At 41.0% G+C, this 27,189-nt stretch overlaps 1 protein-coding gene across 10 annotated transcripts in view; it reads left to right on the forward strand.

The window, feature by feature from the left end:
• CLUAP1 (clusterin associated protein 1) overlaps positions 1-27,189 on the forward strand; it is a 36,055-nt gene extending 8,866 nt beyond the window's left edge. For 3 of the 10 annotated variants that reach the window (XM_081132174.1, XM_081132179.1, XM_081132178.1), the window contains 7 exons: positions 1,117-1,200; positions 11,271-11,404; positions 13,605-13,746; positions 14,582-14,654; positions 20,179-20,286; positions 22,547-22,602; positions 26,139-27,189. In XM_081132174.1, coding sequence (XP_080988300.1) covers positions 1,117-1,200; positions 11,271-11,404; positions 13,605-13,746; positions 14,582-14,654; positions 20,179-20,286; positions 22,547-22,602; positions 26,139-26,285 — 744 coding nt within the window. In that variant the 3' untranslated portion in view covers positions 26,286-27,189. Of the gene's footprint in view, positions 1-1,116; positions 1,201-11,270; positions 11,405-13,604; positions 13,747-14,581; positions 14,655-15,479; positions 15,558-20,178; positions 20,287-22,546; positions 22,603-22,878; positions 22,936-26,138 lie in introns of all 10 variants that reach the window. The other 7 variants (XM_081132170.1, XM_081132175.1, XM_081132173.1 and 4 more) reach the window with 4 other exon arrangements.

A 27,189-nucleotide genomic window follows, 5' to 3' on the forward strand; every position in this document is an offset into this window, starting at 1 on the left:
GTGCCAGGTCACCATCCCTGCTCTTGATATAGTGGTTGCCACTTGCTGAAGTGTGGTTGGCAGAACAAAACTGCCACTAATGTCTAATAGCTAATTTAGATAACTAATGAGGCAACTTCAGGCTTTCACTGTTTTCTGTTTATAGTGCAGTAGTGCACATGTCTGTACATGTTCCTAATAGACCTAGAGATAAGAGTTGATCACTTGCTATTTGTCAGTGGAGCAGTGGCTTCATTGTGAGATTTTACCAGGATCCCACTGGGGACCCTTTTATCATCATCCTGTAATGAATTGATGAAACATTGGTGGCTGAACTGTTGCCATGGAAGCCATGAGACCCTTCTCAAGTTCTGTTTACAGTCATGGTCTAAGGAAGATCCCCTAGCCAGTATTTGTTTTCATACACTCAATCAACATTCATTGAGGAACACCACCAACCACAGGCAAGGCACTGAGTCTTGAGTAAGTCTTAATTCTTCCTCTTGATAGTTTTTTACCAGTGGGGAGATAAAGTGTACTATGGAGTAAAAGAAGCACAAGACAGTTTGATAAAGTGATTCAAGAATCTCATAATTGCATCAATGTTAAAATCTCATGTCTCAGAAGTTCCCAGTACTGATATAATAGGCACAAATGCCTCTCTTGATTGGCCCATGATTAATGCTAGGGGCAGGGCCAAGGCCACACCTCTCCTTGGTTGCAGTTGTCAGTGATAGACAACTTAGAGGGACTTAATCATAAGAAAGATTGTAGAGACTGGCAGGGGAGTCAGACAGCAAGTTAAGCTGCACTTGGTTTGGGAGTCTCCTGAATAGAATGCAGGTAAAGAAGCGGATTTAGGAGAAAAGATGAGAGATGGTAACTTGCCCATGATGCTATGGGTACCTGGGACCTGTAGCTGAAAAGGAGGCCTTGAGCACTGGAAAGAGGCCAGGTTGGCAGTAGAATTACAGAGGCCATTTGGAGAAGGTGATGGTGGAAGTGTTTTTGCATCAGAGATCCACGTTTCAATGAAACTTTTAGGAACCATTCCGTAAGCCATATCTAGATCTGGAATTCTTTTTGAGAATTCCTCTTCTGAATATATATGTAATTTTATTTTATTGTTTTCCATAGGAACTGAGAACAGAAGCAATTGCCAGACCTCTGGAAATAAACGAGACTGAAAAAGTGATGAGAATTGCAATTAAAGATATTTTGGTAAGATTACTTTGCTTTTATTTACTGTTTTTGTGCCTGGGCCTCAAAAATATTGATTTCTTGCCTCCATAAGACAGAACAAGCTAGGCCTAGTAACAAAGAAGGATATGGTAGTAGGGAAATGAAAAATGTAGAGAACATTCCAGAATACTTAGATCACTTACTACTGTTTTCCCCCGTATTATAAGTATGAATAGCTCTTGTTATTAAAAATTTGTCAATTTTAATAGTTCAATAATTCTATTAAAATTTTCAATTATTTTAGTAAATAATGCTCTGTTTTATGGACTCTTCACACTTTATTTAACCAATTCCTCATTGCTGGGCATGTAATAAATAGCATGATCTCCGATCAATTATTTGCTCATTCATTTGGAAGGCAGATAGTGAGGGACATTCTAGACTCAGACTATTTGGGTTTGAATCCTACCATGTGATCTTAGACAAGTTACTTAACCTCTCTGTGCCTCACTTTCCTCATCTGTAAAATGGGGAGAATGGCAGTGCCTGCCACGTAGGGTCCTTTGAGCATTCATTGTAACAGTTTGTGGTATACATAGTCTCTGGCATATAGTAGGTGTTCAGTCATTATTAGGATTCATTTTATTCAGTAGACATAGGCCTTATGTAAATTAGGATTAGGCACAAAACAATTTGCTGAGAGTTGTACAACATTCCCAGATTGATAGGTTTTTATAAGACCCTGTTATAAAAAGGTAATACTCACTGGGAGACCCAGCACGGGCAGCCAGAGCCTCAGCAGGATAAGAAAGGCAGGGAAGCTGAAATGGGAGATTGGTTACATACAGGTATATTGATTCAAATAAGTAAATACCAGGTGGGGCAAAATTAGCCTTACAGTTGTGAGTACATGGAACAGTTTATTCTTGTATTATTATTTATTATTGTATTATTTTCCATACAAATAACTGTAAACCCACTTTTGCCCCACACTATATATTAAAGATAATGGAAGCCAAGTTTCTCATTGTTAGAGAAGGGGGTTACAAATACCATGAAAAGGGAAAAAATTAGAATGAACCCTGAAATTGGAGGTGTTGGTTAAGCGCATGGTTGTTGTTGTTTTTTTAAAAAATATATCTTTATTGATTTCAGAGAGAGGAAAGGAGAGGGAGAGAGAGAGATAGAAACATCAATGATGAGAGACTCATTGATCGGCTGCCTCCTGCACACCCCCGACTGGGGATCGAGCCCGCAAGCCGGGCATGTGCCCTGACCGGGAATCGAACCCCGATCGCCTGGATCCTAGGTCGATGCTCAACTGCTGAGCCCCGCGTGGCCAGGCAAGTGCATGGTTTTTAATATATGTAGAGATAGATATAGGAATACATTTTGATATACATGTTCAGTATCTATATATATACATATGGCACATCCATATACACATTCATACATTTCTTAGCTCTGAACACACTTAGCACCCAGATCTTGGCTTCTAAATGCCATTCTCCACTAAAATGAGCCAGAGCTCTTGGGGAGAAATGAGTGATTCCAAAGCTGGGTCAGGAAAGTGTAAGATCTTGTTGTGCCAGGAAGCAAGGAAGTGCTCCAAGAATGAAAGGGATCTGTCAAAAGGACCAGAAGCCAGCTTGAGGGGGCTTCCCCCGGCCAGACCAGGGGCAGTTTAAGCACCAAAATAAAGAAATAATAATAATGGATTATAGACCATTGAGTGAAATGGGAGACCATGGGTTCTCACTGATATAAAAAAATAAGTGAATAAGCTGGGTTTTCACATAGTTTCAAAGTAGTTCTCCATAAAATACAATTAATTACAAAGGGGAAAACAGTTACTTCATATGAGAATCCTCACTGACGCTCCCTTAAATCAAATGATCAAAGTGCACATGACCAGTCATGGCACAATTCAAACTTATGCACACGTGGTATGGTGCAGTCATATCTGTACTATTCTTGCTGAAGACTCCTAACCTGGAGACAATCAGACAGGCAGATTGGGGGCATTCTATAAATTACCTGGCCTGTACTCTTCAACAGTGAAACGGTCACAAAACTCCAGGAAAGGCTCAGAAGCCATTCTAGACTGAAGGAGGCTAAAGGGACATGACAACTGAATGCCAAGGGTGACCTCCGTCTGCTGTTAAGGACTTCATGGGGACAAATGGGGAAACTTAGGTGGGTGTGAGGGTTAGATGGCAATAGTACACGAGTGTTCATTTTCTGTTCTGATGATTGTATTGTGGTTATATAGGAGAAAGTCCTTATTTATAGGAAATACACACTAAAGTATCTAAAAGTGATGGGGCATCAGGTCAGCAATTCACTCACCTAGGCCAAGAAAAAAATGCTTTGTATTATACTCCAGCTGTTTGTAAGTTTATGATCGTTTTTAAATTTTAAAAACATTAACAGTATTCTTGTGCTTGTCATTGTTCTGGCTGGATCAACTTAACATGGCATGAATGTGCCTTTAGCACTAAGTATATATCAAAAATAGTGGACTTGGTGAACACCTTGTCAGATATTATTTCAAAAGACAACAAAAGCAAAAATAAACAAATGGGACTACATCAGACTAAAAAACTTTTCCAGGCCCTGGCTGGGTAACTCAGTTGGTTAGAGCATTGGCCCAATGCGCCAAGGTTGTGAGTTTGATCCCCCGTCAGGACACATACAAGAATCAACCAATGAATGCATGAATAAGTGGAACAACAAATCAGTGTTTCTCTCTCTCTCACTCTCACTTACCCTCCTTCTCTCCTTCTCTCTAAAAAAACAACCCCCAAATAGAAAAAAAAAACAAAACCCCAAATTAAAAAAAAAAAAAGCTTTTTTGCACCACAAAGGAAACCATCAACAAAACAATAAGGCAACCAACTGAATGAAAGAAGTTATTTGAAATGATATATCCCGTATGGGGTTAATACCCAAAATATATAAAGAACTCATAAAACTCAACATCAAAATAACAAATAGTCCAATTTAAAAATGGGAAGCCCTAGCTGGTTTTACTCAGTGGTTAGAATGTCAGCCCATGGACAGAAGGGTCCCGGGTTAAATTCCGGCCAAGGGGCATGTACCTTGGTTGCAGGCTCGATCCCCAGCCTGGTTGGGGTGCTTTTGGGAGGCAGCCAATTGATGTCTCTCTCACCTCTCCCTCTCTCTCTCTTCCTTTCCCTCCTTTCTTCTCTCTTCCTCCCTCTCTCTCCCTTTCACTCTCTCTATAAAGCAATAGAAAAAATATCCTCGGGAGAGGATAAAAAATAAATAAAAATGGGAAGAGGTCCTGAATAGACGTTTCTCCAAAGAGGACATATGGATGGCTGAATAGACACATGAAAAAATGCTCCACATCACTAATCATAAGGGAGTTGCAAATCAAAACCACAGTGAGAAATCACCTCACACCTGTCAGAATGGCTCTTATCAATAAGTCAACAAACAACAAGTGTTGGGGAGGATGTGGAGAAAAGGGAACCCTTGTGCACTGTTGGTAGGATTGTAAATTGGTGCAGCCACTGGAGAAATTATGGTGATTCTTGAAAAAATTAAAAATAGAACTACCATGTGACCCAACAATTCCACTTCTGAGTATTTAGCCAAAGAAATTGAAAACACTTATTCAGAAAGATGTAGCACCCCATGTTCATTGTAGAATTATCTTCAGTAGCCAAGATATGGAAGCAATGTAGGTGTTCATCAATAGATGAATAGATAAAAAAGATGTGGTACATATATATACACAATGGAATATGACTCAGCCATAAGAAGAATGAAATGTTGCCATTTCCAACATTGATTGACCAAGAGGGTAATATGTCAGAGAAAGACAAATAGCATGTAATATGTGGAATCTAAAAAACAAAATAAACAGAAACAAACTCATAGATACAGAGAACAAAGTGATGGTTGCCAGATGGGAGTGGGGCTGGAAGGCTGGGCAAAAAAGGTGAAGGGGATTAAGAAATACAAATTGCCAATTACAAAAAGAGTCATGGGGATGTAAAATACACCATAGGGAATATAGTTAATAATATTGTAACTACTAAGAAAGGTGCCATGTGGGTACTAGACTTATTGTGGTGAACACTTCATAAGGTATATAAATGTCTAATCACTATGTTGTACACCTGAAACTAATATTATATGTCAGTTATAATTGAAAAATAAAATTTTAAAGTATATGTTTTTAAAAGATATCTTTTCATTGTTGGAAAATATCCTTGATGTTTGATAATTCTAAAAACAAAAACATAAAAAAAGGGTTATGAAATACAGGCCATTTGTTTCAGAAAACTAGGGAAAGTGTGTTTATCACATTGATCTTTCTTATTTGAGGAACAGATACTTTTTAAAAAATTTTTTTATTTTTGAGGTCAGGTAAATTCACTAGATTTTAATTTGACTTTGATTCAGTGAAATAGTTGCCATCAACTTGGGTTGTTTGTTTGTTCAGAGAGGAGACCCACCTTGTCTTCCTATGAGAATGAACTCACATCTCTGCTGGTATTTTTTTAATAAATAATTTTTTAATTACAGTTGATGTACAGTATTATATTAGTTTCAGGTGTGCAACCCAGTGATTAGACATTTATATAATGTACAAAGTGATCACTTAGATAAATCTAGTACCCATCTGACACCATAATTGTTATTACAATATTATTGACTATATTCCCTATGCTGTACTTTACATCCCCATGACCATTCTGTAACTACCAATTTATACTTCTTAATCCCTTTACCCATCCCTCCAACCCACCTCCCATCTGGCAACCATCAAAATACTCTCTGCATCTATGAGTCTGTCTTCTGCTTATTAATTTTTGTTTTTTAGTTTTCACATATAAGTGAAATAATATGGCATTTGCCTTTTTGTCTCATTTCACTCAGCACAATACTCTCTAGGTTCATCCATGTTGTTGCAGATGTTAAGATTTCATTCTTTCTATGGCTGAGTCATATCCCGTTGTATATATGCACCGCTTCTTCTTTATCCATTCATTTATTGATGTACACTTAGGTTGCTTCCATATCTTGGATATTGTAAATAATGCTGCAATGAATGTTGTATGGATGTTATGTCTTTTTAATTTAGTGTTTTGGATTTCTTTGGATAAATACCCAGAAGTGGAATTGCTAGGTCCTTTTTTGTCTCTTAGTATAACCTTTGTTTTAAAGTTCTATTTTGTCTGGTAAAAGTATTACTACCCAACTTTTTTGTTTGTTTCCATTTTTATGAAATAATCTTTTTCTCTCCCTATATTTTCAGTCTGTGTATCTTTTGATCTGCATTGAGTTTCTTGTAGACAGAATATGTAAGGGTCATGCTTTCTTATCCATTTAGTCACTCCATGACTTTTGATTGGAGCATTTAGCCATTTGCATTTAAAGTGATTGTTGATAGATACATATTTATTACCATTTTACTATTAATATTTCAAAATTTTTTTTTCTTCTTCTTTGTACAGAAAACCCTTTAACATTTCTTGTAATACTGGCTTGGTGATGATGAACTCCTTTAGCTTTTTCTTTTTTAATTTAATTTTTTAAATTAATTCATTAATTTAAAGTATATCACCCAAGTATATTTTTTCCATTACTTTTGAGAGAGTGGAAGGGAGGGAGAAAGAAGGAGGGGGGAGAGAGAGATAGATAGATGATAGATAGATGATAGATAGATAGATAGATAGATAGATAGATAGATAGATAGAAACATTGATGTGAAAGAAACACATTGATTGGTTGCCTCCTGCACACGTCCTGACCAGGGTCGGGGATTGATCCTGCAACCCAGGTATGTGACCTGACTGAGAATCAAACCCGCAAACTTCTAGTGTATGGGACAATGCTCCAACCAGCTGAGCCACCCAGCCAGGGCTCCTTTATCTTTTCTTGTCTGGGAAGCTCTTTATCTGTTCTTTGATTTGCTGGGTAGAGTAATCTTGATTGTAGGTCCTTGCTTTTCATCACTTTGAATACGTATTTCTTGCCAATCCCTTCTGGCCTACAAAGTTTCTGTTGAGAAATCAGCTGACAGTCTTATGGGAGCTCCCTTGTAAGTAACTAACTGCTTTTCTAACGCTGCTTTTAAGAGCCTCTCTTTTTCTTTTACCTTTGGCATTTTAATTATTATGTGTCTTGGTGTGGGCCTCTTTGTTTAGCATTCTTGTTTGGAACTCTCTACACCTCCTGGACTTGTATGTCTATTTTCTTCACCAGGTTAGGGAAGTTTTCTGCCATTTTTTCACATAGGTTTTCAATTTCTTGCTCTCTTTTCCTTCTGGTATTGCCATGATGCGAATGTTGGTATGCTTGAAGTTTTCCTACAGGCTCCTTATACTATCCTCATTTTTTTGGGATTCATTTTTATTTTTGCTGTTCTGATTTGGGTGTTTTCTGCTTTCTTATCTTCCAAATTGTTGATTTGATCCTCTGCTTCATCTACTCCACTGTCAATTCCCTATAATGTATTCTTTATTTCAGTTAATGTATTTTTTTTTAAATATATCTTTATTGATTTCAGAGAGACAAAAGGAGAGGGAGAGAGAGACAGAAACATCAATGATGAGAGAGTCATTGATTGGCTGCCTCCTGCACGCCCCCACTGGGGATCGAGCCCGCAACCGGGGCATGTGCCCCGCCCGGAAATCGAACCCCGATCACCTGGATCCTAGGTCAATGTTCAACCGCTGAGCCACCCCCGGCCAGGCCAGTTAATGTATTTTTCATTTCTGACTGGTTCTTTCATGTTTTCTAGCTGTTTTTGTTTCCTATTTCTCTGTTGAAGTTCTTCGTAAGTTTATCTACTCTTCCCCTACGTTGATTGAGCATCCTTATTAACAGTGTTTTGAACTCTGCATCTGGTAGATTGTTTGTTTCCATTTTGGTTAGTTATTTTTCTGGAGTTTTGTTCTATTTTTTTGTTTTTTGTTTTTCATTTGGGACATGTTTCTTTGTCTCCTCGTTTTGGCTTTCTCCCAGTGTTTGTTTCTATGTATTTGGTAGAGCTGTTACTTCTCCCAGTCTTGGTAGAGTGAGTGGCTTTGTGTAGTAGGTGTCCTGTAGGGTCCAGTGGTGCAGCCTCCCCAGTCACCCAACCTGGGTGCTTCAGATGTGCCCCCCATGTGGGCTCTGTGCACCCTTCTGTTGTAGTTGAGCCTTGATTGCTGTTGTTATATCAGTGGAAGGGATTTATCCCCAGACTGATTGGCAAGTACTGGCTTCAGCCACCATGGAGGATCTGCTGTTCAGGGACTGACCCTATGGAGCAGGGCTAATTTCAGCGGGGTTCTAGTGCCTGTTGAGTTCACCCCTTGAGTGTATTGCTCTTGGAGGTAGTTGGGTATTGCATCAGCGTGGTCTGAAACTGTCCAGCAGGTGTGGTAGCTCTGAGGTCTCCTGAGAGGTGCAGACCAAAGTCAGTCAATGCCTGTGCTCTTCCTGCAGCCACCTCGCATGAGCTACAGAGTGATCTGCAGATGGCTGGTACTTGTGCTGGCCTTGGAGGTGCCTGGGAGAGGCCAAGCTGTGAACCAAGGCTGGCTGCCTCTAATGCCAGGCCACTTAGCAAGAGGTACGGGACGCACCAAGGCCTGATGCGTCTTGTTTGAGAGATTTTAGGAAAGTCCACAGCTTGCAATAAGACAAGATATTTGTATGGAAAAGCCACTGGAAACGGCTTGGCTGGGCTCATAAGTCGGGTGGGGTGGAGTCTCAGGGAATCACCAGGGCAGGGTGAACAGGGTTAGCCAGATTGATGGAGACTCTGATATGGTTTGTGCCTGCCAGCTTTGTTGGGGGCGGGCTCAGCAAAGGAACATGGCCTTTGTCGGCACTTCTATCTGGGAGATGGCTGCCCCTCCAGCCCTTGCCCTGATGCCAGATAATTCAGTTCCTTCTCATATGTCCCTGGAGTTTTTGAACTGTTGCCTCAGCATTAGAGCTCAGAGTAAGTGAGTCCAAGTAAGAGGAACGCCTGGGACTCCGACACCCTCTGTTTCACTCAGCCTCAATCCCGGCTGGTTTTTACAGCCAGAAGTTATGAGGACTTCTCTTGCTGGCACTGGAACCCTGGGCTAGGGAGCCTGCTATGGAGCTGGGACCCCTTGCTCTTCAAGGACAACTGAGATACCCCTCCCAATTTTTTGTTGTTGTTAATCCTCACCTGAGGATATTTTTTCCATTGATTTTTAGAGAATGGAAGGGAGGGAGTGGGGGAGAGAGAGAGAGAGAGAGAAACATCAATGTGAGACAATCATATTGATGGTTTCCTTCCATAGGTGCCCTGACTGGGGCTGGGTATAGAACCTGCAACCCAAGTACATGTGCTTGACCAGGAATCAAACCCACGGCCCTTTCGTGCATGAGCCAATGCTCTAACCACTGAGCACACTGGTCAGGGCACCCCTCCCAGTTTTTACCTGCCACATGTGGTTGTGGGACCAGCCCATTCCACCTCTCTGCTCCTCCTCCTAGTCTTGATGTGGCTTCTTTATATCCTTAGTTATCAAGAGTTTTGTTCAGCTAGATTTCAGGCATTTCTGAATAATGGTGGTTCTGTAGTTTAGTTGTAATTTTGATGTGGTTGTGGAAGGATTCGAGTGCCATATTTACCTATGCTGCCATCTTGACCACCAGCTTTCTGCTGGTGTTTTTAAAACACTTCCAGCAAATGGATAATTAGTGATATTATTTTCATGAAAGCATCTTGGAAATGGTTAGTTGTCTTAGACAAAAATAATTTACCCAAAATTCATTGTCAATAAAAGTAGCTTCCAAATACACAGTGTTTCTGAGAGTCGGGAGAGTGCCTGGGCTCCTTAGGTGATTTCTTTGTGTACCCAGTAGCATTTCAAAGACCTGGTGGTAAACAGTCAATAAACCATTATGGTGCACTACACATGTGTGAAGTATCAGAGGGAAGAACCCCGTCTTGGCCATGAGGAACTTAAAGCAGAGTGAGAGCCCGAACTTGGGGAGGCAGTTCCACACGCAGCTGGTTGCATTCCAGACCTTGTTCCTAATATAGCGGATTGCTGTAATACACAGGCCCCAACCTGGCCAGCTTCCCACACAACATGAGTGTGAAGACACTGCGTTTATTCGGACTACCACTGCTTCAAATAGACTCGCTCTTGCAAGAGGACAGGGAAGCCTGTGGTTTTCCTTAGTGATCTATTATCCCCTTCACTTTCTTACCCAGCCCCCCTTGCCCAAGGGCCCCTGTCCCACTGCTGCCCAGGCCCTCTCCCAGAGACTGGTTTACACTGCATGAGGCAGCCACTTTCTGTCTGACTTCACAGAGTGTTTTCTTAGTTTCTTATAGTCTGTAGTCAAAGGAACCTTCTCTTTCAATCCTAGCAGGCAGTAGGTTAGGACTGGGACCAGCTAATGTTTCTTTTTGTCCCTTTCTAAGTAAAGCCATACTTATGTGTGCCTACAGGGATGGGAAAAAGTAGGTAAGAACTTTGTGCCAAAGTGTGCTTGAGTATAGCAATTAGACTACAAGATGTGTAAGTAAGGAAGGCTGGCAATTTGAGCACTTGTAAGATTGTACCTAAGCGCACTGTGCCATTGTTGCATTCTTTTGAGTTAATAAAGCTATTGTAATAATCATAACCTGCATGTCTTTTTCCATACAAGCAACTGTAAATCTACTTTTGGCAACCCCGTATATTCTAGAAGTCAGATATTTGTAACTACAGGAGTAGCCTGAACAAGATGTAAATAAAAGCAGACAAACAATTCAGAGTGATTTGTAACTAGTCTAAACAAGTGAGCAGGACAGGCGACCTCAGGCCTCTCCACCTTCCTTAGGACACTGTTTCCATCTTCATTAGTTTCCCTGGGGAGAAATGTCCTCTTCTCATGGTGGGGCGTAAAGAAGAAGATAATTTTGTCTGGGCTGTGTCATAGTCCCCCGGGAACAGTTGGTTAAATGAGTAATGACGTGAGGGAGGGTTTGCTCTGTTTGCTTACTTTTGTTTCTGTTTAGCATGATGTTGCTGTGCCTGAGGAGTTGAAATTCCACTCTTCCAAGAGTCAGGTTGGAGGTCTTTGTTTCACTAATTTTCTATTAAATGTAGGCACAGGTTCAGAAGACTAAAGACCTGCTCAATAATGTGGCCTCTGATGAAGCTAATTTAGAAGCCAAAATTGAAAAGAGGAAATTAGAACTGGAAAGAAACCGGAAGCGACTCCAGACTCTGCAGAGCGTCAGGTAAATATGAACACCCAGAGAATGAGTAGAAAGCTGTCTGAAAGTTTGGACAGTTTGAGAGCATGTTGTCAGTGGTGTCACCCCTTCCAGCAGTGGAAGAGGCCTTGAATCAGGCTGCCTCTCCTTCAGAATGCATGCATGCTGCTTGTTCAGACAAGCACACCGCTGAACTCATTCTCCGATGCTTTCAGTATGTCTGGAAAACTGCTTAATTCTTAAACTTCCACTCAGCTTTTATAGCTTCTTGGAACTCAAGGCAAAGTAAGTAAATCCAGATGGTAGAAGTTATACAAGACTTGGTCTCCTAAGATCTGTGCCTTGCCATAAATTTGGTGGAAACAGAAACATCCATTTCTTGGTTTAAGTAGATCTTAGACTTTTATTTCCTGACCAGTAATTCATCTTTCTTCTGACTTTCCCTCACTGAAATTATGTTTTCCAGGGAATGTGGTTAGATTATAGGGGTGCAAAACACCTTCTAGGTCATTGGAGCCTCTCAAGCATGTTCCTTACATTTTCTTTGGGTTGATCTCTGTCTCCTACCCCTCTCATCTCCCTCCCTCTTCCCTCTCATTTTATACCCTCCTTCCTTTGCTGTTTATTGTTGTTCTTTCTCCCATGTCACTACTGTTTCTCCCTTTTCAATCTCCTTCCCCTGTCTAGCAGTATCTGCTCTGAATGAGTCTTGCTCTTTTGAGATAGTGGACTGGCCCACAGCCTGGCTACCGTCCTGAGATATGTGAGGAAGCAGCACCTGGGGACCACAGCCAGTTACTCAGGGAACATCAAAGGCTTCCTACCAGCCTAGGGACCTTGCCAGTTCTGCCTCTAGAATAAGGGCCACCAGATAGATTTGTCTCATTAAAAAGTGCTGCCTTTCAAGTATAAATTCATTTTTGTTAAGCCTCAAATCTTTTTAATAGAAAAGTTTCTGTATTTTACTTTAGTGCAAAAGGTTATAAAATTGCTTTTTAGTTTATCTGTTTACATTTTTAAAATAGAGTTTCCCTTTAATAAGAAAAAAGTAATTCAGCAAACCAGTTGAAATAGCTTTTTATGTTATAGGTTTGGTTTGCAGTTTTATATTGTTTAAAAACTTAGCTTTAATTTGTAGAAACCTATATTCCCCTTTTTTTGGACTGAGTAAATTTTGAAACATTCAGACAGCAGAGTATTATGCCCAACTAAGATACTGCATATAATTTATTGATTTTGAGAGATGTGTATGGTATATGCTAATTTTAAAACTACTGAAATCTATGGTATACTGAGTGAGAAAAAATACTGCAGAGGTTCATTTAAGGCAGCAGTTTTCAACTTCTTAAATCTCATGGCACAAATAAACTAATTACTAAAGTTCTGCAGCACATCAAAAAATATATTTTTGCCAATCTGTCAAAAAAAATAGGTATAATTTTTATTCATTCACACCAGACAGCTATTATTGTGTTGGCTGTTGTCATCTATTTAACAATCTAAGGAAAAAAGGTCAGTGCCCTTGACTAAATCATAGTCAGGTATTGCATGTTTTTAAAATTCTTGCAGCACAGCAGTGTGCCACATGGCACACTAGTTGGAAATTGCTGATTTATGCCCGGCCAGGCGTGGCTCAGAGGTTGAGCGTCAACCTAGGATCCAGGCGATCAGGGTTCGATTCCCGGTCAGGGCACATGCCCATGTTGCGGGCTACAGCAGATCAATGACTCTCTCATCATTGATATTTCTATCTCTCTCTCCCCCTCTCCTTTCCTCTCTCTGAAATCAATAAAGATATATTTTTAAAAAAAAGAAAAAGAAATTTGCTCATTTAAGGTAATATACTTAATGTTGTTAAAAAAATGCATTCCTGTATGTATCTGTGTATAGAAAAAGTCTGGAAGGATGTATGTCAAATATTAAGTGCTTATACCTGGTAATGGGATTATGAGTAATTTTTACTTTATTCTTCATACTTTCAGCATTATTTCAAGTTCTTACAAAAATCACATCTTTTTGATTAAAAAAAGTATGTTCATTTGGAGGGGAGGGAAGAGTAAAGGGGAAATTAGCTTCAGTTAGAGAGCTGTAAAGCATTTCCTCCAATTAATTCAAGGCTTTTCAAAGAAAACCATGAACCAAAGAACATCAAACTCTGAATACCAATTTCAAACTACTACGTATTGATTAATTTTTCACTTTATATTTCATTTGATAATTCTAGGCCAGCCTTTATGGATGAATATGAGAAGATTGAGGAAGAACTGCAAAAGCAGTATGACATTTATCTGGAGAAATTTCGAAATCTGGCTTATCTAGAACAACAACTCGAGGATCATCATAGGATGGAGCAAGAGAGGTTTGAGGTAAATGCTTAGCCCGTTCTTCTGCACAGACCATTCTTTTTTAATATGTTTTTATTGCTTTCAGAGAGAGGAAGGGAGAGGGATAGAGACATAGAAACATTAATGAAGAGAGAGAGTCATTGATCGGCTGCCTCCTGCACACCCCTTACTGGGGATCAAGCCCAAAGCCCAGGCATGTGCCCTGACTGGGAATCAAACCGTGATCTCCTGGTTCATGGGTCAACGCTCACCCACTGAACCATGCTGGCTAGGCCCATTCTTTGTTTTGACAATAATCAGGGCCACATTTTGTAACCTAACTGAAATATTAGCTTTTTAAAAAAAATCCTCTAGGATTTAAAACTAGTATTTATTTCTTTTCCCATCCTGATCAGTTCCACCATTTAGTGTCTTTCAGGGCTGGAATTGTGAAGGGCAGAAAAACAATAAAATTATGCTTTATTCTTTCCAGAGTAAGTAGTGCCCATAGTTGATGCATCTATGCAGGCACACATGATAGATATTTCATTGTGTCATTCAGTTTTCTTCAGAGTTATTGAGATGTAGTGGAAGGAGTTTGGGTTTGGGGGCCGTTCAGGCCCATCTTAGGTCAGTTGTGTCCCTTCTGGGAGCCTCCCTTTCCACAGGGCTGCTGGGTGATTATAGAGAGAAAGGGGGTTGGGTTTCCCAACTGTAGCAGTATCTCAGGCAGTGTTCTCTTCCCCTTCTTTTAGTTTGGATTTTTTTTTCCTGGTTCTATATCACAAACTTAGTAGTACTTACTCATATGGTAAAGAATAATAAAATGTTCAAAAAAGGGTCATTTCTTCTGTATCTTGCCTTTCCTGTTCTGTAGGAAGCGGAAAATACTCTCCGTCTGATGCAGAACAAGCTGAAGGAAGAAGAAAAGCGACTGCTCAAGAGTGGAAGTAAGTCTGTTCTTTTTTTATTCTGGAGTAGCATTGAAAAATATATATGTATATTTTATTTACTTTCAAAAGGCAGTTTTCTTACAACTTTTATATCAGGTACCATTTTATTTTAGTCAAGAGTTCAAGAGACTGGTTTTAATTACATAGCGTTTAAAGCACATTTAGTTTTTATGCCAACTAAAATAGTGTTTTCCTCTGTTTAAACGATAGTTTGAATTATATATAATATATAGTTTTAAGAGAAAAATTCATCTTGAAAGTCTGTCTAGTTCCTTACTTTAGGGCAGATTGATGGAAAACAAGCAACATAATGAAGTACAAGTGAATAGGTCACTTGCTTAAACATAGTCCCCCACCACACACACCCATCTTCAGCAGAACTATCACCTGCAGAGAAATGGGAGTTACCTATACATATGTAAGATCTGGATCCTGGGAAGGACTGTTCTCCATGACTGGTCAGCACACTGCATCCATGAATTTCACCAAAGGTGTCAGGCCAGCCTTGGGCACTGTAGCAGCACATGAGCTTCCTATTGAATTGATGCCTTTGTCTCATGTAATTGCTTCTCTTCTTGCTCTTTTTCATGATGATATAGTTTTTCCTCCTGGGCTTGAAGGTAGTATACTTGGGACGTCAGGCATTCCCTCTCTCTGTCTTTTCCCTTTGTACCTTTCTTCTTTTGTACTTGGTCTGTGCTTCTCCAGAATCTCAGGAAACTGGAGGGAGATTAAGGACTACTGGGAAATCCTTTTGGGGTAAAGTTAGGAAATTCCAAAGGCCTCTCTAGCCAAAGCAGCCCCTCGCCTTTATGGTTCCAGGTCAGCCAGGAGAGCCTGAAGCTGCCCTAAGTGATAAGACTGCGTGGAGTTTATCCCCTCCTGGGAGGCCTGGCACAGGTAAGAGCTCTGGTTGGTTGGCTGCATCCCACTCTGCCCCAGGCCAGCACATTAAGACCTTTCTCACCAATATAGTTTGTTCTTCTGAACTCAGACTTTCATTTTGTGATCCATAGGTTTGGGATCTCTTGAAGGACAAAGATTCTTAGAAGCATGTGTGATTTAATTGTTTTGAAAATTCCCAGTTTAAACCAACTTAATGAAAGATAGCGCTTAGTTAGCTTGGAGTGGACAAAGAAGTTAGGAAGATATTTATGAAGGACCATTCTCATTTCTACTCATCCTAAGGTTCTTAAGATGACCTGTCTTTCTTTGCTTTTCTGCATATGTGGGAACATTGCCTAGAGTATTGGGATCAGGGAGAAGATATATAAAGGAAGACTGAATTTTTCCCCATCTGTGAAAGATTTCTCCAAACAGAAAAATCTAGTAGTACACAGACATGAATCAGGAACAAGAATCAGTTAACTCTAAGCTGGAAGAGACCATCTTGTTCAGGCCACTCTTGAGGCAGCAGATTCAACCTAGCAAAGCATTATTAAATACCTGTTCCGGGTGCTAGGGATACATCAGTGGACAAAAGACAAGGATCCTCGCCCTAACCAATCTCGCATGCTAGCAACATGCTAGGAGACAGGTAATAAGCAAGCTATATGTGGAAGGTGAAAAATGCCATGGGGAAAATGCAGAGCAGATAAGAGGAATAGGTAATGTGTGACAGAATTGTTGTTTTAAATAGGGAGTTAGGGGAGGCCTCACTTAGGAGATCCTATTTCAGTGAAGAATCAATCAGTAGAGCTGGAGAAAAGGAGATACCAGTTGAGGGGAGTCCAAGAAAGACTGGGAGCCAGAGCCCAGATGAAGGGATGAGTTTCATTGAGTGAGGAAATGTGTGAACCCTTAGGACTTGAGTTCAGGTAGGTTAGATGAGTTGGAATGTGTAATGTGCTTGAGGGGCTCCTGTCTGACTGATACCATCTTTGTTAAGTAGGAAGTGAAGTCATCTTGGACTTGGATTTGGTGGTTTAGAGTAAGGGACTTTAGGAAGAGAAAATCTGAGTGATTAGAGATGGGAGAATGTCATAGAGATCCAGAGATTAAAAGGCCAGAGTACTTTGATTAGATATCCTGTAATAGAAGTCAAGGACAGCTTTTCATTTTCCCACCATTCTTTTAAACCTTGTTGCTGGTGATGCATTTATAACTGTATCCTCAGTAGGATTCTTCACTGTAGCATTAGAAACTTAAAGATCCTCTGAATTTATAAAATGACCCAGAAATTTCTAGAAAGCCTTTGAGTAACTGAATGGGGCTCCTGGACCCAATTCCAGCATATGTTTGTGTGTGTATGTGTGTGTGTATGGCCTTCCCCACACCAAGCAATTTTTGGACACCAAGCAAGGTGTCCAAGAATTCAGTTCAATTCTGATACTAGCTACTTGGAGATGGAATCAGATTCCACAGGTAAAGGGCTTAGTCCCACAAGATTGCCCTCCATTTCAGATGCCAGATTGTTACCTGTACTTCTGACTGGCTATAAATCAGAAGTTCCTACAACTCCCTTACAGGAAAACCTATTTACTCACTAAATTATCAATGCATTACAAAGGATACAAATCAATAGCCAGTTGAATAGATACCACAGGGCAAAGCCTTGAACAGGAGGTTCTGTCCTTCTGGAGCTTGGTGGCACATGGAAGCTCTCCCAAAAAGGCCAACAATATCTCTTTTGGGTTTTTATGGAGGCTTCATTACATAGTCATGATTGACTAAGTCATTGGCCATTGGCAGTTGATTCTACCTCAAGCCCCTCTTCCTTCCTCAGAAATCAGGTCTCAAAGTTCCAATTCTCTAATCACATCATTGGCTCCTACTGACAACCAGGCCTCACGCTTGGGTGAGATCCAAAAGTCACCTCATTTATATAACAAGAGACACCATTGTTACTGTCATCATTTAAGAAAATTCTTGGGAGTTGGGAGCTCTGTGCCAGAAACAGGAAGGAAGACCAAATATATATTTCTTATTATAAATCACAAAATCACAGTAACCTTGCTGTGATTCCATTTTTATGGTGTAGTGGAGAGCAGATGTTTATGCATTATCACATACAGGGTGGAGCAAAAGTAGGTTTACAGTTGTTTGTATGAAAGATAATACAATAATAAATAATAATACAAGAATAAACTCTGTGTTTCCAGTACTCACAACTGTAAACCTTTTTTTGCCCTGCCCTGTATTTATTGCATGCCTACTGTGTGTCAGGCATTGTGCCAGCCTATAGTGATGGATGAGGCCCTTAGGGAGCTCCAAGTCTAGAAATGCACTATCCACTACCTAGCCACCGGCCACATGTGGTCTTGAGCACTTGAAATGTGGCTAGTCCAAACTGAGGTGTGCTGTTTGTGAAGAACATATACCAGATTTTGAAGACTTAGTATGAAAGAAAAGTAAAATTACTCATTAATATTTTTTTTTTACATTAGTTACTTATTGAAATGACATTTTAAGACATTAAAATGAACTCACCAGTTTCTTTTTATTTTAATGTAATTACTAGAAAATTTAAAATTACATCTGTGGCTGGCATTAGGTTTCTGTTGAACAGTGCTGATCTAAAAGGAGAAACTTACAAAGAAACTGCCTATAGTTTAAGTGTGTATGAAGTGGTATCTCATTGGGGTTTTGATTTGAATTTCTCTGATAGCTAATGAAATGGAGCATCTTTTCATGGGCTTATTGGCTGTTTGTATATTTTCTTTGGAAAGCTATCTATTCAAGTCCTTCGTACATTTTGAAATTGGCTTATTTATCTTTTTGTTGAGCTGTAAGAGTTCTTTATATATTCTGGTACTTGAAATATAAAATATTTTATAAGTGATTTGTGATTTTCAAATAATTTCTCATTTTTTAGGCTATGTTTTCACTTTTTTGATGATGTCCTTTACTGTACAAAGTTTTAATGAATTCCAGTTTGTCAATTTTTTCTTTGTTGTTTGTGTTTTTAGTGTCATAACTAAATAAGAAACCCCTGCCTAATTCAAGGTCACCAAGAGAGACTCCTGTTTTCTTCCAGGGGTTTTATAGTTTTAACTCTTACATTTAGGTCTGTGATCCACTTTTAGTTAATTTTTGTATATGATGTCATTCTTTTGCATGTGGCTATCCAGTTGTCCCAGAACCATTTGTTGGAAAGATTATTCTTTCCCTGTTAAATTATACCAGCACCTTTGTCTGCTATACTTAATTTTAACATGTTACTGACAACTCAGTGATTTCAGTGTCAGCATGCGTTAGCTTTAGTTTACCTGCTTAGTCCTCAGTGTATTGCTTTGAGTCATCAGAAGAAATCATGATGAGTCTGAAATATCTGTATTACTGTTGTTTTAAAATTCATTATGTCATTTGACTTATGTTGCATTGGTTACTGACTTAATCTCATAGTTTTCTTGGGTGAAGTAAAAAGTGAACTAAACTGAACAGTGATTTCATTTTATAGTCATTAGTTTGTGTTAATATTTAATCATACTCTCCTAAGGCCTTTGTAAGGTGGTAGTTTTCAGATCAGTTGTGTTGAAGTCTTGCAGGATGCTATTACTGACGCTCTCTGGCTCCCAGGTTTGCCCCTCTGTGCTGTAGAGCGCAGCTGTCCTCTCCATGGCCAAAGAAAGCAGAAAGCTTTCACTTAGTGCCCAGCTAGATGCAGTTGCCATTTCATTACCCTCTTAGATCAGGGCCTAAGTAAAGCCTTTTTGTAGACAAATACTTTCTATACTTCCAAACTGGCTAATGAGTCAGTGCTCAGAGCGGCAACTACAAACTCCTCCAGTTCCATCCTTAAAACCTTTGTTTCTCCCTGGCACAGAGTAGTCAGGGGCTGGGAAGTGGAAGCTTTTTCTCCCCATTGTGGAAACTCTTATTCTGTAGGTTTCCATTAGGAAATGTTCAACCAGCACAAAACTCCAGAAGAGTATTTAAGAAATTAATATAAAAGGCCATGGTATTGAGAATGACTTTTTTTATATATCTTAATAATGGAATTTTCTCCAGTAAAGAATATCATGAGCACCAGTTTTCATTGCCAGTCACTAGGTCACCATCTTTCTCATGCGAGCCCTATACAGGCCATTCCTAGCCTGGTCTCCTCCTTGCCTCCAGTCTTGTTTTGGTGCAATCACTGACCTTCTCAGTGGGGAAATTCCCATCTTTCTTATCCTCGAGGAGCTTGAGTTCTGGTTACACACCCTAAGACTGAACAAAGATGTGTTTTTTTCTCTCCAACTAACCAAGAACTCCCAGCTACCCTGACAACTGGCTATTCAGTTATTTAGTTTCACATATTGGAATGTTTCTAATATATCAGACCTACGTTTTTCTAACTTTGGAAAATTGTTTTTTAAATAAACCAGCCTATTGTCTGCATTAACTGTTCACTAAGTATCTACAGCAAATCCTGGGAATCTCCTAAAAATCTTATGCATCGAAAGAAAGGCTGAGAAGTGCAGATTACTTGCACAAGAGCCTCACTGGACAGAGGCTGTTTTAGAAGTAATGATGGATCCACTACCACCACCACCACCACCACCACCACCCTTTTTTTTTCTTACTTATGTCCTGCCAGGTAATGAAGACTCTGACATTGACATCCAGGAGGATGATGAATCCGACAGTGAACTGGAAGAGAGAAGGCTGTCCAAGCCGAGGACAGCCATGGAGGTGCTCATGCAAGGTACCACAACTTCTTTCACATGCCCCCGTCCCCATGCCTGTCACAGAACACCACGACCAGGGCTGGGGTCAAGGCTGCTTGATATTAAGGCCCGTAAGCACATTGTGAGTGGCCCTGCTCCAGGTTTATCCTGCTCTGTTGTTTATCAGGATTCGGCTCTTAAACTGCTCGGTGGTCATCTTTACCACTAATGCTCTTACCTGTACTCCCAAGAACAGCCAATTCTTATTTGTGGCTTGATGTTTCTCACAGAGTTCACAGGAACATACTGCCGCTGCCACTGAGCTATTTTCTGCCTGTTTTGGGTCCAAACCGCTTTCATTGCAGTTACTTACCTTATGGTCAGAGAATTAATGTACAAAGAAGGGACTTACACAAGCACCTCTGCCTTTTAAAAATGTTCTTCTAAATTCTGCTTTCTCACTGCAACAGATTCAAGCAATAAAATGTGTGGAGCAAATCTGGGGGCAGGGTCTTTCTCGTGTTTCATTCCCCAATTTAGGCCAGTGGCCTAAGAGTGTATCCTTCCAAATTGCCTTTACACACACACATACTGAAACATGGACACTAAGATAACCTGAAATGTTTTTTAACCTGAATGGGACCAGACTACGTATATGGCTCTGCAATCTGTTTTTTATTTATTTATTTTTTAATATGTTTTTATTGATTTTAGAGAGAGAGGAAGGGAGAGGCAGAGAGAGAGAGAAACATTGATGTGAGAGAAAAACATTGATTGGTTGCCTCCTGCACTCACCCTGACCAGAGATTGAGCCCGCCACCTGGGCATGTGCCCTGACCGGGAAGCAAACGATGGACCTCTTGGTGCACAGGACAGTGTTCAACCACTGACCCACCCCAGCAGGGCTCTGCAGTCTGCGTTGTTTTTTTTAAAAAAATTAAATATATTGAACTCTTCTCATTTCAGTAAAATATAGAACTGCTTCCCTTTTTTGATAGCTGCATAGTATTCTATAGTATGGCTGTACCTATCGTTTACTTGGGCATTCCCATATTGATAGATACTTAAGTTATTTCTACTCTTTTGCTGTAGATGCATTTTTCTGCATATCTGCAAATGTTTCTTTAGGCTATATCATTAAAAGTGGAATTCTTAAGTCAAATGTTATGTAAATTTAAATTGTGATAGATTCTACTAAATCGCCCTAGACTTCCCTTTAAAAGCATTTCTTATCTACCACTTGTTAAATTTTGGAGCACAATTGCATTTTTATATACATAATAAATTTAAGTAGTAAATCATCTTTCTTTTGTCATTTCACATTAACTTTTGTTGTTAACTGCTTTCTCTTATTCTAGGTCCACCTATCTTATTACATTTTGCTTTGTTTATAGGATAGTTAGATGCTCTGATTTCCTTTTCCTTTCTTTTGTTTTTTAACAGTTTCATGACATCAATAATGGTTAGAGTTATGACTCCCATTCTACATATGGGAGCCAAGGCTCTAAAAAGGTATGTGATTAGTTCAAGAGAACCTAGTAAAGGCACTGGTGCTCCTAAATTCTACTGCTGACCACTCACTGCAGAAGTGAAACAACACAAGGTCTGCATTTTATCTGACCCAAGGAAAAGTTTCCGTAAACAGCTCCTGGTGGTCACGTCCAGGCCTGTCCTGAGTGAGCTGCCCTCACTGCCTTTCTCCCGAGGCCTGGACTGGGGTCATGGGTCTTCGTTTCTCAACCTTCAGGTGTGAGAACAGCTCTCTGTCTCCACCCAGTGAAGGATGCCTCCTGAGTTTTTGCATAAGTCACATCAAGACAATATCGACTTCCAAAGGAGGAATGAGAATCACTCAGATAATGATGATATTTTGAAAGGTGAACTAATTGTGATACTTAAACTCTTTTCTTTTTGAAGCTCAAACATAGATCCAAGTACAAGTGACTTGGGTCCATAAAGGGAGAATATATTTCTTTTTTCAACAGCATATCTGTCCCGCTGTGTATACGCTAATAATGGGATTAAGTGATTTTTCCCTAAAGCATTTACAGGATGCATCTTTATGTTTCTGATTTATGATTCATGCTTACATTTTACCTCCCTTGTCCTTGTTTCAATGTGGAATTGCAGAAAATCCATTACCGTTTGTCAACCGTTCTGATTAGTTGGATGCGACTTGAGTAGATTTTCTATGATTCTTCTTTTTCCCAATTTTCTAAAGAAAAGCAAATTTTGAATGCCATTTATGCCTTATTTTACAAGGTTTTTGCAATTTCTTCATGCTTTTGTTCTCCCCAGGAAGACCTAGCAAACACATCGTGGGCACAATGCAAGGTGGAGACTCCGATGATGAAGTGAGTCCTGATCAGCCCCCTTTAGCAGTTGTATTCTTTCTGGTCTTGGGCTGGCCTCGGTGACTAGATTAGCCAGGAACTAAGCAGGTCTGACCAGCTTAGCATGAGGTGCAGCTTCTCAGATGGCTCTTCACTGGCTTTGTGGCAGAGTTTGGCCTCCCAGAGAGCTGGACTCTCTTCTTTGCTTGTTGATGGCTCATTTCTTTTCTTTTCAAATGAACCTGCTTTCCCTACTTTTTTTTTCTCTCATGTCCTGTCTGCTCTCACTTTCCAAAGATGGAAGGAGCACCAGCTCTGTTAGGTAAATGCAAGACTTCCAGCTCCAGGAAGCAGGTTCGTTTTCTTTCTCACCTCATCCATCCATTCTCTCTCTCTCTCTCCCCCCCCTTTCCCCTTCCCTCTCTCTCTCTCTCCCTCTCTCTCTCTGTGTGAGTGTGTGTGTGTGTGTGTGTGTGTGTGTGTGTGTGTGTGTGTGGTGTGAGCTCGCTCAGGGCCAGCAGAGAGCCTTCCCCAAGAGGGATGCCTCTGTCTCCTGGGCAGAAAGCCACTCAGAATGGATCCCACAGTGAATGGTGAAATTACCTAAAGGTGCCTATGCTAAGGAGGAGGAGTGAGCGCTGAGCCAAGGACAAGAAAGGCTGTGGCTGGGAGTCATCTGGTCCTTGGACCATAACCTATAAAGGAAGAGGGGTGCTACTGAGGGCCTGGAGTCAAGACCAGTTCATCTCTTCAGCTCCATTCTGGGGAGGGAGCATGAAGAGGATGCTCTCCTGAGACCAAGGCCTTGGAGAGGCTGGGCAAGGGGCTGTAGCACCTTGAACATTATTAAGCAGATAACTGTCTGGGAAATGAACCAGAATGGGGGAAACGAGGGGTCCCTGCTGGGGCCCAGCTGTTGGGGCTCTTCCATTCACTCTGGGCCTGCCTTCTTTGTTGCAGTCTCTGGCAATATTGTGAGTCCCAAGAGGCAAAGGGTGACTAGATTGACACCAATCACAGATCTCCCCATCAGGGTGAATGCCACATGTGTCTAGAGTGTGGCACTAGTAGCTACAGAGGCAGAGCATGAGCCTTATTTTCTTGTACCACTTATTTAGTACCAGCGGTGTGTATTATCACAGAACTTCCCAGGAGGGAGAGGCCACTCAGGTGTGCTGGGCAAGATGCACAGAGATAGAGCCATAAATACATAGAAGATGATCTTTATAAAAGCAGAGGAACCACCTCAAAAATTTTAACAAGGTAGGGGATGGATGGTTAAACGGCTTCTACCCACCCATCTTACTCATCCAAGACAGAAATAAGGAAAGTCTGGCGTGTCAGCTGGTGATGCCTGGAGAGCACTGGCTGGCTTCTTTTCTTATGATTTGCTCGATCATTTACATAGCTTTCTACATTTCAGAACAAATGCATTTTTGTAGCTTAAATCTTCTCTGTGCCTGTTGTCACTTGTTTATTTCAAGGAGGCTGTTTTCACCAGCACCCCCTAGGCGTAGGAGTTTGTCTTTCATGTGTTCATTCAGTCACTGGACAGATATTTTTTGCGTGCCTGTTATGTGCCTGGCACTATTATGGATCGTGGGGAATACAGCAGTGAATAGAAACACGGTCCCTGCCCTTTGACACTTATAGTCCAACAGTAGTGAAGCAGATCCACCAGGGCTCATATTGGTAAGAAGAAGAATAAAGTAGGTTTGGGAACAGAGTGACAGGGGTGAGGAATGCCTTTCGATTGGTCAGGGAAGATCTCTTTGATAAGGGGACATTTGGGCAGAGGCCTGAATGGAAGGAGGGAAGTGGTATTGGGGAGGGGCATCCTGGTCACAGGAAATATGGTTTCTACATTCAAAGGCCAGAGGTGATGGCATGACTGGGATGGAGTGAACTGGAGGCAGGAGAACAGCAGGAGAGAGAGGCAGCAGGGGCTATGCGGAGCTTCGCAGGGTGTGACGAAGACTTGGCATATTCTCTGAGTACAGTGGGAAGGTGCTGGAGAATCCTGAGCCCAGGAGTGCCAAGAACAGACTCACATTTAAGAGAGCCCAGTGAGGAGGCATTTGCAGTAGTCTAATTCAGAGGTGATCGTGGCCGTGGCTTAGCCTTGGGTCATAGCAATGGAGGTGTTGAGAAGTGGTCAGATTCTGAGCATGTTTCTAAGGTGAGAACCATCAGGTTTTGTTCATTGAACATGAGGTGTTAAAGAAAATGAAGGATGCCTTCATTGTGGCATAGTTGACCAAAGGCACAGTTTTCATTTCCTGAGCTGGGGTGGACCTGAGGGAAGGGGCTTGGAGAGCAGATTGAGAGTCTGGTTTTTGGACATTCTAAGTGTGAGTTGCCTGCTAGATGTCCTTATGCTGGTGCTGAGTTGAAATTCCAGCCTGGAGTTGAAAGTCAGGTCTGGGCCTGAGATTGGATTGGGGGAGACATCCATATCTAGGTGCTCTTTAAGCACAAGGATACATATGATTGCTTGGAAGAGAGAACAGAAAGGGAAGAGAGGAGGCCCCGGGGCCCTGAGCCAGTCCCACATCGTGGCGGTCAGGGTGATGAAGAGGGTCGGGCCAGCAAGACAAGACACAGCAGTGCGGTGGGGTGAGAACCCAGAGAGGGGTGCCCTGAAGGACAGAATCGTGGGTGCCAGAGAAGGAGCCCATAGGTCAAACAGGAGCATGGAGAATTACCCCATTGGATTTGAACCCACAGAAGGTGTCAGTCTTTGATGAGAGCTGTTTGGGGGATTGGTGGTGTGAGACCCTGACTAGAGTGTGCTTAAGAGGCAGTGAGAAGCACAGGCGAGGACAGTGAGTTCAACACTCATTCAAGGAACTTTGCTGTGAAGGGAATAGAGAAACAGGACAGAGGAGCTGGAAAGGAAGGTAGGATTGAGTTTTGAAGTTTTTATTTTTTTAAGAAGAAGGAAATTACAGTGTGTGTGTATGCTGGTGGGAATGATTTAGATAGAGTGACCAACCATCCTGGTTTCCCTGGGAGGCGGGACTTGCAGTTTTAAAACTTGGCTGAGTTGGTCACCCTAGATCTAGATGATGGAGGGAAGTGTTTCTTTTATTTTGCTCCTTATGCCCATTTCCTTTGTGGCTTTCCATCCCCAGTCTGTCAAAAGCCAAAATAAGCTCTCCTTCCCTCTCTCCAAGTCCCCACCCTCCTTGCTGTGCACTGGTGGGTCTCTGAGCCACCGGGAGCAAAGCAGCATCCAGTGAGCCTCGTGCAGGTCTGGTGTTCCCGAGACGTCAGTGGGAAAGCCAGCCTCTGCAGCACCAACCTTGGGTTATTGCATGTTGGTATTTGAAGGTTACCACTTAGATGATACATCCATCTCTGTATTCCAGCCAGTAATATCTAGATGTTGGTCCATGTTTATGCCCTCCCAACCCAACTGCTCCTCTGACAAGCTTTCCCTGCACAGGGGCGTGTTGCTAGTTATAGAGCTACTAGTGAAAAGATGAGGTAGGGTCTTGCCGACAAGGTGTCAGGAACGAGGTGGAACTCTCAGCTGTATTTGCTTTTTCCTGTAGGAAGACTCAGAGGACAGTGAAATTGACATGGAAGATGACGAAGAGGACGACGATTTGGAAGACGAGAGCATTGCGCTCTCTCCCACTAAACCCAGCCGAAGGGTCCGGAAACCTGAGCCCCTGGAAGAAAGTGACAATGACTTCTGACTTTCTTGCCAAGGGACCCACGCAGATTAAAACCCTCAGATTTGTAGGTAAATGGGAATTTAGAAGGTTAGGAAGGAAACATTTTGTTCACTAAGCCAGTTGGGCTCATTGTTAATGAAGAATTACCTGTTTTTGCTTTAGCCTCCTATGTGTTACTCCATGAAGCTTAAACAGGGACACAGAGCAAAGTCCAAGGATGATTTTTTTTTCTGGCCCTATCTCCTAAAAAGTGGGAAATACGTGTGTGCTTAGTGATTCACATCCACAGGACAAAAACTTGAGGAGAAATAAGTTTCTATGTAAGTTTTGATTATTGTCGTCACGTATGTCCTCTGAGAGTCAGTGGGACAAACCGGGGGCTGGGACTGGGCACAAGGACTCATTTTAGGGATCAGTGCAGACTATTAATCACTTGTACAGTTAGAGGCTTTTAATTCTAGCCTTTATTTCATTTTATAGTCTTATTTTTTCTTCTGCATGCTCACAATACCAAGCTTTAAATGTATTTTATTAAAATTTTCTGATGCTAAGTGAGATGAAAACCAACTTTCTTTGAAAATCAGGCAACAGAAGATGCTCCAGATGATAAATACTCCATTTTCTCTCAGAAGGTAGCATTCCTTCTTAGGAAAGCAAATTAAGGAAAAAGTGTTAGTACAGATTTGTGTTTCTGACTAAAAAAATAAACCAGAATTGAATAAGGTAGAGTAACACTAGAATCCCCTATTGTGAAAAGAGAAGTGACAGATAGGTGGCATTTTTTGTTTGTTTTTTGGAAAGCACAGAACAGTTTTTATTTGTTTTTCAGTTATAAAGTCAGAAGACTTCTGAAGTTGTTTCTCTTAATAAATGTTTTTAATACCATATTTTTGTATTATTAAATAAGTTTTACTTGAAAATATAA

This window comes from Miniopterus schreibersii (assembly GCF_964146895.1).
Source record: "Miniopterus schreibersii genome assembly, chromosome: 3".
Taxonomy (NCBI): Eukaryota; Metazoa; Chordata; class Mammalia; order Chiroptera; family Miniopteridae; genus Miniopterus; species Miniopterus schreibersii.